We start from the raw sequence: 14,075 nt of genomic DNA, 5'->3' as shown, positions 1-14,075 counted from the left end.
AGTGAGGCTGGGGACAGCATCAAACAAGAAATTAGGGATGTGTGCAATAAAGGTACAGCAGTTTTCTTGGGCGAATTTAACCTACATATAGATTGGGCTAACCAAACTCGTAATAATACGATGGAGGAGGATTTCCTTGAATGTATTAGGGATGGTTTTCTGGACCAATATGTTGAGGAACCAACTAGAGGGCTGGCCATCCTAGACTAGGTGATGTGTAATGAGAAAGGACTAATTTGTAATCTTGTTGTGCGAGGCCCCTTGGGGAAGAGTGAACATAATATGGTAGAATTTCTTATTAAGATGGAAAGTGACACAGTTAATTCAGAGACGAGGGTCCTGAACTTAAGGAAAGGTAACTTCGATGGTATGAGACGTGAATTGGCTAGAATAGACTGGCAAATGATACATAGAGGTCAATAGGCAATCGCAAACATTTAAAGATCACATGGATGAACTTCAACAATTGTGCATCCCTGTCTGGACTAACAATAAAACGGGAAGGTGGCTCAATCGTGGCTAACAAGGGAAATTAAGAATAGGCTTAAATCCAAGGAAGAGGCATATAAAATGACCAGAAAAAGCAGCAAACCCAAGGACTGGGAGACATTTAGAATTCAGCAGAGGAGGGCAAAGGGTCTAATTAGGAGCTGGAAAATAGAGTATGAGAGGAAACTTGCCAGGAACATAAAAACCGACTGCAAAAACTTCTATATGTGAAGAGAAAAAGATTAATGAAGACAAAAGTAGGTCCCTTGCAGTCAGATTCAGGTGAATTTATAATGGGGAAGAAAGAAATGGCAGACTAGTTGAACAAATACTTTGGTTCTGTCTTCATGAAAGAAGACACAAATAACCTTCTGGAAGTACGAAGGGACCAAGGGTCTAGTGAGAAGGAGGAACTGAAGGATATCCTTATTAGGCGGGAAATTGTGTTAGGGAAATTGATGAAATTGAAGGCCGATAAATACCCGCGGCCTGATAGTCTGCATCCCAGAATACTTAAGGAAGTGGCCTTAGAAATAGTGGATGCATTGCTGATCATTGTCCAACAGTTTACCGACTCTGGATCAGTTCCTACGGACTGGAGGATAGCTAATGTAACACCACTTTTTTAAAAAGGAGGGAGAGAGAAAATGGGTATTTATAGACCAGTTAGCCTGACATCAGTAGTGGGGAAAATGTTGGAAGCAATTATTAAAGATGAAATGACAGCGCATTTGGAAAGCAGTGACAGGATCGGTCCAAGTCAGCATGGATTTATGAAAGGGAAGTCATGCTTGACAAATCTTCTGGAATTTTTTGATGATGTAACTAGTAGAGTGGACAAGGGAGAACCAGTGGATGTGGTGTATTTGGACTTTCAAAAGGCTTTTGAAAGGTCCCACACAAAAGACTGGTGTGCAAAATTAAAGCACATGTATTGCGGGTAACGGACTGACGTAGATAGAGAACTGGTTGGTAGACAGGAAGCAGACAGTCGGGATGAATGGGTCCTTTTCAGAATGGCAGGCAGTGACTAGTGGGGTACCGCAGGGCTCAGTGCTGTGATCCCAGCTATTTACAATATACATTAATGATTTAGATGAAAGAATTGAGTGTAATATCTCCAAGTTTGCAAATGACACTAAACTGGGTGGCGTTGTGAGCTGCGAGGAGGTTGATAAGAGGCTACAGGGTGACCACGACAGGTTAGGTGAGTGGGAAAATGCATGGCAGATGCAATATAATGTGGGAGGAGGGAGAGAGAAAACAGGGAATTATAGACCGGTCAGCCTGACATCGGTAGTGGGTAAAATGATAGAATCAATTATTAAGGATGTCTTAGTAGCGCATTTGGAAAGAGGTGACATGATAGGTCCAAGTCAACATGGATTTGTGAAAGGGAAATCATGCTTGACAAATCTTCTGGAATTTTTTGAGGATGTTTCTAGTAGAGTGGACGAGGGAGAACCAGTTGATTTGGTGTATTTGGACTTTCAGAAGGCTTTCGATAAGGTCCCACACAAGAGATTAATGTGCAAAGTTAAAGCACATGGGATTGGGGGTAGTGTGCTGACGTGGATTGAGAACTGGTTGGCAGACAGGAAACAAAGAGTGGGAGTAAATGGGTACTTGTCAGAATGGCAGGCAGTGACTAGTGGGGTACTGCAAGGTTCTGTGCTGGGGCCCTAGCTGTTTACATTGTACATTAATGATTTAGACGAGGGGATTAAATGCAGTATCTCCAAATTTGCGGATGACACTAAGTTGGGTGGCAGTGTGAGCTGCGAGGAGGATGCTATGAGGCTGCAGAGTGACTTGGATAGGTTAGGTGAGTGGGCAAATGCATGGCAGATGAAGTATAATGTGGATAAATGTGAGGTTATCCACTTTGGTGGTAAAAACAGAGAGACAGACTATTATCTGAATGGTGACAGATTAGGAAAAGGGGAGGTGCAACGAGACCTGGGTGTCATGGTACATCAGTCATTGAAGATTGGCATGCAGGTATGCAGGCGGTTAAGAAAGCAACTGGCATGTTGGCCTTCATAGCGAGGCGATTTGAGTACAGGGGCAGGGAGGTGTTACTACAGTTGTACAGCCCTCTTGGTGAGGCTACACCTGGAGTATTGTGTACAGTTTTGTTCTCCTAACTTGAGGAAGGACATTCTTGCTATTGAGGGAGTGCAGCAAAGGTTCACCAGACTGATTCCCGGGAAGGCGGGACTGACATATCAAGAAAGACTGGATCAACTGGGCTTGTATTCACTGGAGTTCAGAAGAATGAGAGGGGATCTCACAGAAACGTTTAAAATTCTGACGGGTTTATACAGGTTAGATGCAGGAAGAATGTTCCCAATGTTGGGGAAGTCCAGAACCAGGGGTCACAGTCTAAGGATAAGGGGTAAGCCATTTAGGACCGAGATGAGGAGAAACTTCTTCACCCAGAGAGTGGTGAACCTGTGGAATTCTCTACCACAGAAAGTTGTTGAGGCCAATTCACTAGACCTTACTACTAGGGGGATCAAGGGGTATGGCGAGAAAGCAGGAATGGGGTACTGAAGTTGCATGTTCAGCCATGAACTCATTGAATGGCGGTGCAGACTCGAAGGGCCGAATGGCTTACTCCTGCACCTATTTTCTATGTTTCTATATTTCTATGTGGATAAATGTGAGGTTATCAACTTTTGTTGCAAAAACACGAAGGCAGAATATTATCTGAATGGCGGCAGATTAGGAAGAGGAGAGGTGCAACGAGACGTGGGTGTCGTGGTACATCAGTCATTGAAGGTTGGCATGCAGGTACAGCAGGCAGTGAAGAAGGCAAATGGTATGTTGGCCCTCATAACTAGAGTATTTGAGTATAGGAGCAGGGAGGTCTTACTCAAGTTGTACAGGGCCTTGGTGAGGCCTCACCTGGAATATTGTGTTCAATTTTGTTTTCCTAATCTGAGGAAGGACAGTCTTGCTATTGAAGGCGTGCAGCGAAGGTTCACCAGACTGATTCCCGGAATGGCTGTTCTGACATATGAAGAGAGACTGGGCCTTTATTAACTGGAGTTTAGAAGGATGAGAGGGGATCTCATAGAAACATATAAAATTATGACGGGACTGGACAGGCTAGATGCAGGAAGAATGTTCCCGATGTTGGGGAAGTCCAGAACCAGGGGACACAGTCTAAGGATAAGGGGTAAGCCATTTAGGACTGAGATGAGGAGAAACTTCTTCACTTAGAGAGTTGTTAACCTGTGGAATTCACTACCGCAGAGACTTGTTGATGCCAGTTCTTTGGATATATTCAAGAGGGAGTTAGATGTGGCCCTTATAGCTAAAGGGATCAAGGGGTATGGAGAGAAAGCAGGAAAGGGGTACTGAGGTGAAGGATCAGCCATGATCTTATTGAATGGTGGTGTCGGCTCGAAGGGCCAAATGTCCTACTCCTGCACCTATTTTCTATGTTTCTATGTTACTATGTTTCCACTTTTTTACATATCATGTATAGTAGCGCCGAGCATTGTGGTGGATGGGTCGCATACCAGGAACCAAATGGATTTGTACTAGCGCCCCCGAGAAGCTTCCAATGCCTGGCTCGAAGAACGATGGGAACTTGCTTACAATCTGGGTACACGAGGTGTCGTCGATGGACAAAAGCGCTCGGTTGTCTTCCCAGTTCCAGCAGATTTTCCCCAGCCAGCTTCTGCCAAACAACGTGCGGCCATCCCCTGGCACAATCCACAGCGGGAGTTCGTGCACTGCTCCATCATAGGAGACTTTGATTTCAGCATTGCTAATTACAGCGATTAGAACCTTGGTGTAAGTCCTTAGTTTGGTGTGAATGAGGCTGAGCTTGGGCCAGTGTGTCTTTTTTGCCTCAGCCTGTCGAGGGTCCTTTTACTCATTATGGAATGACTTGCCCCCGTGTCCAGCTCCATCGATACTGGAATGCCGTTTAGTTGGACTTTCATTATTATTGGTGGACATTTCGTCATGAACGTGTGTACCCCGTACACTTCTGCCTCCTCAGTACCTGTTACCGTTTCGATCTGATCCACTGTGGATCGATCTTCCTCTGCAACGTGGTGGTTTGCAGCTTGCCTGCACATTCGTTGGAGGTGACCCATTGTTCTGCAGCCATTGCATGCATAGTGCTTAAAGCGCCATTGATGGAGCCAATGATCACCTCCGCAGCGTCAACAGATGATGGCAGACTCTGGATCAATTGATGTCGGGCCACATCAGTTGGGGTGTACGTTCTGCCTTGTACATTTATGCTCAAAACCGTCATTACTTTATGCACAGTACTGGCCGAAACTTCTTTGTTCTACGAAATCTGCTTGGTGTTGTTGCTGGTGGACATAAATGCCTGGGCTATCGTTATGGCTTTACTAAGATTCGGAGTTTCTACAGTCAACAGTTTGCGAAGGATTGTCTCATGTCCGATGCCCAGTACAAAAAGTCTCTGAGCATTTGTTCTAGGAATCCCTCAAACTCACAATGTCTTGCGAGGTGCCTTAGTTCTGCGACATAACTCGCCGCTCCCTGGCCCTCTGATCGTTGACACGTGCAGAACCGATATCTCGCCATCAAAACACTTTCCTTAGGATTTAGGTACTCCCGGACTAGCGTACAGAACTCTTCATAGGATTTCTCTGCTGGTTTTGTTGGGCCCAGCAGATTCTTCATGAGGCCATAGGTTGTTGCTCCACAGACAGTTAGTAGGATCGCCCTTCGTTTGGTGGCGTTCTCGTCCCCTTCTAGCTCGTTGGCCAAAAAGTATTGGTCGAGTCTCTCCATGAAGGCCTCCCAATCGTCCCTTTCTGAGAACTTCTCCAGGATGCTGACTGTTCTTTGCATTTTTGCGCGGTTGTTCATTACACTCATAATAAATGGTGAGACTGAGTACTGTGTGTAATGAGCAAGTGTGACCTTAGCTCCTTTATTAAGATTGCAGAGTGCAGGCATCTCGTACGTGGCCTGCTTATATAATGTGCTCCCAAGGGATGCTGGGATCCCTTGGGACTCCAACAGGTGGGCCCTCTGGTGGTCAAGTGGGATGCAGGTTACAAAGGTTTAAATACATAACATGACCCCTCCTTTAATCCGAAGGCACTTGATTATTGTTCCACTTAAAATAGTTGTGAACAATGTGGCCCACCCAACGGAGCTGGTCGAGTGTGGTCAGTGCTTCATTACTGGGGATGTTGACCTGATCGAGGAAACACCAGGCAAGCGCAGGGCATTTCTGAACCTAAAACAACCCAACTTGGGAGCAGCAAAGAAGCATTACAGACAGCTTAGTGCCGAGGTCCAACAAAAAATGCGCAACCTAAAGAATAGATGGTGGGTGGAGAAAGCACAGGAAATTCAGCAGCTGACTGACAGACATCATGTGCGAGGATTCTTCATTGCAGTCAATCCACCTCTAGCCCAAACACCCAAGGCCCCACCCCACTGCTGGCCAAGAACGGGGAGACACTCATCAAGGACACTGAGGCAATCAGGACCCACTGGAAGGAACACTTCAAAGATCTCCTTAGCCGAGACTCTGCCTTTGACTCGAGTGCCCTCGACTCCATCCCGCAGCATGCTATCTCAGCAAAACCCCAGACTTGCACAAGGCAGAAAAGGCCATCCGCCAGCTCAAGGACAACAAGGCATTGGGAGCAGATGGAATCCCTGCTGAGGCACTAAAGTATGGCAGAGAGGCACTATTGGCACGAATCTATGAACTCATCTCTCTCTACAAGAAGGAGGAGACCATGCCTGGAGATCTCAGAGATAAAGTAATCGCGACCATCTTTTAAAAAAGGGGCAAGTCCGACTGTGGCAATTACAGAGGAATCTCCCTGTTATCAGCCACTGGGAAAGTCATCACTAGAATCCTCCTCAACTGTCTTTTCCCTGTGGCTGAGGAGTTCCTCTCTGAGTCACAGTGCAGATTTCATCCTCTACGGGGTAAAACGGATATGATTAGGTACACAGTAAGTATCCCAATACACTGTCCCACCAGACACTTCCAGGGAAGGTACAGTACGAGTTAGATACAGAGTAAAGCTCCCTCTACACTGTCCCATCAAACTCTCCCAGGGCAGGTACAACATGGGTTAAATACAGAGTAAAGCTCCCTCTATACTGTTCCACCAGACGTTCCCAGGGCAAGTACAGTACAGGTTAGACACAGAAAACATCTCCCTCTAACCTATCGCAGACATTCCAGGGCAGATACAGCATTTGTTAGAGACAGAGAAAAGATCCCTCTACACTGTCCCATCAACCATTCCCAGGGAATATACAACACGGGTTAGATACAGAATAAAACTCCCTCTACACTGTCCATGAAAGACTCTCAGGGCAGATACAGCAATGGGTACATACAGAGTAACGTTCCCTCTACACTGTCCAATCAAACACTCCGACGGAAGATATAGCACAGAGTAGTTACAGAGAAAAACGTGCTCTACAGTGTCCCAACAAAAACTGCCAGGGCAGGGACAGCACGGGTTAGACAGGAAGGTTTAGTCTGGGTATTCCAGAACTTGGGGCCTGGGCAACAGAAGGCACAGCCACGAAAGCCACCAATGGTTGAACAATTATAATCAGGGATGCTCAGGAAGACAGATATCTCATGGGCAGGGAGGGGGCGGTTGTGGGGCTGAAGGAGTTTACAGAACTAGGGAGGGGCGAGGCCATGGAGGGATTTGAAAATAAGTATTCGAATTTTGAAATCAAGGCATTGCTTAACCAGAAGCCAATGTAAGTCAGTGAGCATAGGGGTGATGGGTGAGCTGGACTTGATGTGAGTTAGGACACGGGCAGCCGAGTTTTAGATCAACTCTAATTTATGTAGGGTAGAATGTTGGAGGAGTGCCTCGGAATAGTCAAGTCGAGAAGTAACAAAGGCATGGATGAGGGCTTTAGCAGTGGATGAGCTGAGGCAGGGGCGGAGATTGGTAATGTTACAGAGGTGGAAATAGGCAATCTTAGTTATGCTGTGGATATGTGGTCAAAAACTTATTTCAGGGTTAAGTATGACACCAAGGTTGCGAACTTCAGACAGAAGTTGGGCAGAGGGATGGAGTCAGTGGCTAGAGAATGGAGTTTGTGGCAATGACAATTACAAATATCAGAATATTTCACAGGCTATCACGTGCAAAATGTATGAATGAGTTTTTAAAATTCAATCAGTTCCAAAAACGGGTAACAGAAAGTAACGGATTTCAAATCTTATCAAGACAGTTCAATAAAGGGGTGATTCAAAAGATTTCAGCTGAGTTTAAAGTGAGACACTGCAGTTAAGTCTGCTACAACCACAATTCATGTACTCAAACGGAACAAGTTTGGGGTTTGATATGATAGAAGGGATATAAGTTAGATTAAGAAAAAGCACTAAAATGGAACAGTCAGTAACAGAACATCAAGTCGTCTCTTCTGATCATGAAGGAATCAAATATTCGACAAACTGTGTATGAAATAAAGATAATTTATTCAACATTTATGCAGGTTATTAATCTCCAGCTCAGGTATAGGGGTTATTAAGATCATCAGAAACAAACAAGAGCTGCCAGAATAAACATGGTTCAGTGCCCAATGCAATCACAGTAAATCCTGTTCTATTTACAAATGCAGCCTTTCTCCTCAGCCCATTTAAAACTGAGATGAGGAGGAATTTCTTCTCTCAGAGGGTTGCAAATCTGTGGAATTCTCTGACCCAGAGTGCAGTGGAGGCTGGGTCATTGAATATATTTAAGGTGAAGATAGACAGATTTTTGAGCGATAAGGGAGTAAAGGGTTCTGGGGAGCGGGCAGGGAAGTTGAGCTGAGTCTAAGATCAGACCAGCCTTAATCTTATTCAATGGGGAGCAGACTCGGGGGTCCGGGTGGCCCACTCCTGCTCCGAATTCTCATGGTCTTATCTATCCAGCATGCCCCGCGGGGGAGACTGTGCCGCACCCAGACTACAGGAGCTCAGTGCGCAAGCGCGGGCCATGACTGCCTTTGGAGCATGCGCGATGCGTGCAATGGTGGAAGCGACACGTTTTGGACAGGCAGTACAGAAGTGTCCTTTTCAGCGGGACGGAGCAGAGTAATGGACCAGCGGGGAGCCGGAGAGGCTACATAAACAACTGGTGCCCGCCGCAAGCCCGGAATAATAACCGGAAAATCGGCGGTTGCAGCTTCGGAGCTTCCTCCCGGTCACAGACCCAGGCTAACGGCGGCCATCTTTGTGCAGGAAGGCAGGTTCAGCGCTCCGCCATCTTGATTCAGCGAGTAGCACAGCGCATGCGCGGCTATGTTGGTACACGAACAAAGTGAATGATGTCAGTGTCTGAAACTGAACCCAGCCAGAGTCAGCACCTTCAGGGGAGGAGTGGCAGTGGAACCAGTGAGTGTCGAACTGAACCCAGACAGAGTCAACACCTTCAGGGGAGGGGAACCAGTGAGTGTGGAACTGAACCCAGCCAGAGTCAGTACTTTCAGGGGAGGAGAACAAGAGAGTGTGAAACTGAACCAAGCCAGAGTCAGTACCTTCAGGGGAGGAGAACAAGAGAGTGTGAAACTGAACCCAGCCAGAGTCAGCACCTTCAGGGGAAGGGAACCAGTGAGTGTGGAACTGAACCCAGCCAGAGTCAGCACCTTCAGGGGAAGGGAACCAGTGAGTGTGGAACTGAACGCAGCCAGAGTCAGCACCATCAGGGGAGGATTGAACGCAGCCAGAATTGGTGGTGAAAACTGGGAGTGGAGGGGAAACAGTCTAGAACATAAGAAATAGGAGCAGGAGTAGGCCATCGAGCCTGCTCCCCATTCAATAAGATCATGGCTGATTTGATCATGGACTCGGCTCCACTTCCCTGTCCACTCCCCATAACCATTTACTCCCTTATCGCTCAAAAATGTGTCGATCTCCACCTTAAATATATTCAATGACCCAGCATCCACAGCTCTTTGGGGCAGAGAATTCCATGGATTTATGACCCCGTGAAGAAGAAATTCCTTCTCATCTCAGTTTTAAATGGGTGGCCTCTTATTCTATGTCCCCTAGTTTTAGTTTCCCTGATGAGTGGAAATATCCTCTCTACATCCACCTTATCGAGCCCCCTCATTATCTTATAAGTTTCAACAAGATCACCCCTCATTCTTCTGAACTCCAATGTGTATAGGCCCAACCTACTCAACCTATCCTCATAAGTCAACCCCCTCATCTATGGAATGAACCTCGTGAACCTTCTTTGAACAGCCTACAATGCAAGTATATCCTTCCTTAAATACAGAGACCAAAACTGGACGCAGTACTCCAGGTGTGACCTCACCAATACCCTGTACAGTTGTAGTAGGAATTCTCTGCTTTTATACTCTATCCCCTTTGCAATAAAGGCCAACATTCCATTTGCCTTCCTGATTACTTGCTGTACCTGAAAACTAACTTTTTATGTTTCATGCAAAAGGACCTCCAGGGCCCTCTGTACTGCAGCACTTTGCAATTTTTCTCCATTTAAATTATAATTTGCTTTTCTATTATTTCTGCCATAGTGAATAACCTCACATTTTCCCACATTATACTCCATCTACTAATTTTTGCGCACTCACTTAGCCTGTCTATGTCCCTTTGCAGATTTTTTGTGTCCTCACAATTTGCTTTCCCACCCATCTTTGTGTAGTCAGCAAACTTGGCTATATTACACTTGTTCCCTTCATCCATGTCATTAATATAGATTGTAAATAGTTAGGTACCCAGCACCAATCCCTGCGGCACCCCACTAGTCACTGTTTGGCAATCGGAAAATTACCCATTTATCCCGACTCTGTTTTGTGTTAGTTAGCCAATCTTCTATCCATGCTAATATATTACCCCAATTCTGTGAGCTTTTATCTTGTGCAGTAACCTCTTATGTGGCCACTTATCGAATGCCTTCTAGAAATCCAAATACACCACATTCACTGGTCCCCCCTTATCCACCCTGCTCATTACATCCTCAAAGAACGCTAGCAAATTTGTCAAACATGATTTCCCTTTCATAAAACCATGCTGACTCTGCTTGATTGAATCATGCTTTTCCAAATGTCCCGCTACTGCTTCCTTGCTAATGGACTCCAGCTTTTTCCCAACCACAGATGTTAGGCTAACTGGTCTATAGTTTCCTGCTTTTTGTCTGCCTCCTTTTTTAAATAGGGGCGTTACATTTGCAGTTTTCCAATCTGCTGTGACTGCCCCAGAATCCAGGGAACTTTCATAGATTACAACCAATGCATCCACTATCTCTGCAGCCATTTCTCTTAAGATCCTAGGATGTAAGGCATCAATTCCAGGGGACTTGTCCATCTTTAGTCCCATTATCTTACCGAGTACCACCTCCTTTGTGATTGTGGTAAGTTCCTTCCCCACCTATAACCCCTTGACCATCCACTGTTGGGATACTTTTAGTGTCTTCAACCGTAGAGACAGATACAAAATATTTGTTCAGAGTTTCTGCCATCTCGTTGTTCCCCATCACTGATTCCCCGGGTTCGTCCTCTGAGGGACCAACATTTACTTTAGCCACTCTTTTCCTTTTTATATACCTGTAGAAACTCTTGCTATTTGTTTCTATATTTTGTACTAGTTTACTTTCATAGTCTATCATCCCTATCTTAATCATTTTTTTAGTCATTCTTTGCTGACTTTTAAAAGCTTCCCAATCTTCTGTCCTCCCAGTACTTTTGGCCACTTTGTATACCCTTGTTTTTAATTGGATACCATCCTTTATTTCTTTAGTTAGCCCTGGATGGCTATCTTTTCTTTTACACCCTTTCCTCCTCACTGGAATATATTTTCCTTGAGAGTTGTGAAATATTCCCTTAAATGTCCACCACTGTTCATGAACCGTCTGACACTTTAATCTATTTTCCCAGTCCACTTTAGCCAAATCTGCCCTCATACCCTTGTAGTCTCCATCATTTAAGCTTAGAACGGTGGTTTGAGATCCAACTTTCTCACCCTCCATCTGAATTTGAAATTCAACCATGCTATGATCACTCATTCCAAGGCGGTCCTTTACTCGGAGATTGTTTATTAATCCTGTTGCATTATATAGGACCAGAGCTGAGATAGCCAGCACTTCAGAGGAGGAGAGAGGGAGAGGAAACCAATGATTGTAGAATTAAACCCAACCAGAGTCAGCACCATCTGGGGAGGGAGGGGGAGGGAGAGGGAGGGGAACAAGGGAGTGTAGAACTGAACTCTGCCAGATCCAGCTCATTCAGGAGAGGATAGGGAGGGGAACAAGTGAGTGTAGAACTGAACCCAGCCAGAGTCAGCATCTTCAGGGGAGCAGAGAGTGGGGTTTGTGTGATTGAAGAAGTGAACCCAGACAGTGTCAGCACCTTCAGGGGAGGGGACCCAGTGAGTGGTAGTGAACCCAGCCAGAGTCAGACCTTCAGGGGAGGGGAACCAGTGAGTGTAGAACTGAACCAAGCCAGTGTCAGCACCTACAGGGAGGGCAGGAGAGAGAGCGGAACCAGTGATTGTAAAACTGAACTCAGCTGGAGTCAGCATCTTCAGGGGAGGAGAGGGAGGAGAACTGGTGAGTATAGAACTGAACCCAGCCAGAGTCAGCACCATCAGGGAAGGGAGGGGAACCAGTGAGTGTAGAACTGAACTCAGACAGAGTCAGCATAAGAACATAAGAAGTAGGAGCAGGAGTAGGCCATCCGGCCCCTCGAGTCTGCTCCACCATTTAATACGATCATGGCTGATCTGATCATGGACTCAGGTCCACTTCCTTGCCCACTCTCCATAACCCCTTATTCCTTTATCAGTTAAGAAACAGTTTCTTAAATTTGTCAAATACCACTTGGAAGTCCAAATACACCACATCCACTGGTTCCTCTTCATCCACCCTGATCGTGACATCCTCAAATCCAGAGTCAGCACTTTTACGGGAAAAGAGGCAGGGAAACCAGTGAATGTGGAACTGGTCCCAGCCATAGTCAGCACCTACAGGGGGGGAGAGGGAGGGGAACCAGAGAGTCTATGTCTGAACCCAGCCAGATTACACTCCTTTAGGAGAAGGAAGTGTACCAGTGAGTGTAGACCTGAACCCAGCCAGAATTGGTGGTGAAAACTGAGAGTGGAGGAGAAACTGTCTGGAAATGTGCAATTGGTTTGGATTTCAGCACAGCAGGAGGGACAATGTGTGAGACAGGGATTTACAGCTTTGGAAGAACAAGAGAGGAAAGAATGTTCCATGGATACTAGATGTGTCTATTCTGAATTTCTGTCTTGTACTGACAATGATGAGTTTTGTTATCTTCTTTTACAGCATATCAGAAGGGGAGATTTACAGACAGGAAACACAAACCAAACATCACATCATCGGCCTTTGAAAGTGGAAGGAGAAATGTTTGCCTGTTCTGCTGTGGGAAAAGATTTCAAATATCAGTGTGACTGGAAAAGCGCCGAGACACACACACCCGAGTGAGTGTTCCAGTGCACTGCCTATGGAAAGAGCTTTAACCAGTTACACAGCCCGAAAAAACATCACACCATTCAAAGCACGGAGAAACTGTAAACGTGTTGTGTGCGTGGGCGAGGCTTCAGCCGATCGTCCAACCATGGAGAGTCACAAGGATACTCGCACCATGGAGAAACCATGGAAATGTGGTGACTGTGGGAAGGTATTCAGATCGCCGTCTGCTCTGGAAATGCATCGACGCATTCACACTGGGGAGAGGCCATTCACCTGCCCCGTGTGTGGGAAGGGATTCACTCAGTCATCCCAATTTGTAACAAACCATCGAGTTCACACTAGAGAGAGGCCATTCACCTACCCCGTGTGTGGAAATGGATTCATTTGGTTATCCCTCTTTCTAATTCACCAACGAATTCACACTGGGGAAAGGCCGCTCACCTGCTCCGTGTGTGGGAAGAAGTTCACTGGGTCATCCCAACTTGTAACTCACCAGCGAGTTCACACTGGGAAGGGGCCGTTCATCTGTTCTGAATGTGGGACGGGATTCACTTGGTCATCCAGCAGGCTGGGACACCAGTGAGTTCACACTGGGGAGAGGCCGTTCACCTGCTCTGAGTGTGGGAAGTGATTCACTCAATCATCCACCCTGCTGAGACACCAGCGAGTTCACAAGTGACTGCAGGGGTTGAAATCTGCTGTTATTGCTGCTGTTAATCACATCCCGATTGAACCACGTTCATTCTGACAGTTGGGGTTTGTTTCTGTTGATGTTAATAACCGTATAACTGGGCTGGACTTTAATATTCTGGATATATTGCTGATTGTGTTCTCGGGGCTGTAGTGTCCATTTAAGAAATGCTGTGTGTTATCTTTCCCCTTAATTCAGCGACTCTCAACAGAAATTCAGTTTGCAATAAAATTATGCATTTTTACTTTAATCCTAAATTGATCTTCAGTGCAAAATTTCCACTTAGTAAAATCTCAATTAGAAAGAGCTTGAAAACAGTTCTTACTGACTTGCACATTACACAGAGTGGCCCCTCCATTATCCACCAGACAGAAGGAGAATGGGAATTGCTGTGGAATCCGTGTCCCCCAAATGTTGTCCCTCCCGTCTGGTGTAGCAATCCCCTTGGCATGGGAATG

The 14,075-nt window shown here is 45.9% G+C and overlaps 1 protein-coding gene across 1 annotated transcript; it reads left to right on the top strand.

Annotated features, from left to right (window-relative positions):
- Window positions 1–13,071: 13,071 nt before the first annotated feature.
- Window positions 13,072–13,509, top strand: LOC139245783 (zinc finger protein 664-like). The gene has a single exon (XM_070871290.1). It carries the CDS (start codon window positions 13,072–13,074, stop codon window positions 13,507–13,509), a length of 438 nt encoding a protein of 145 aa, XP_070727391.1.
- Window positions 13,510–14,075: the final 566 nt, after the last annotated feature.

The sequence above is a fragment of the Pristiophorus japonicus genome, unplaced genomic scaffold (assembly GCF_044704955.1).
Source record: "Pristiophorus japonicus isolate sPriJap1 unplaced genomic scaffold, sPriJap1.hap1 HAP1_SCAFFOLD_236, whole genome shotgun sequence".
Taxonomy (NCBI): Eukaryota; Metazoa; Chordata; class Chondrichthyes; family Pristiophoridae; genus Pristiophorus; species Pristiophorus japonicus.
The sequence above is the reverse complement of the archived record's forward strand: the minus strand, read 5'-3'. Positions and strand labels throughout refer to the sequence as shown.

Coding starts and splice junctions, on each gene's coding strand:
- LOC139245783 (XM_070871290.1), top strand. CDS start 13,072: ATGGAGAGTCACAAGGATACTCGCACCATGGAGAAACCATGGAAATGT.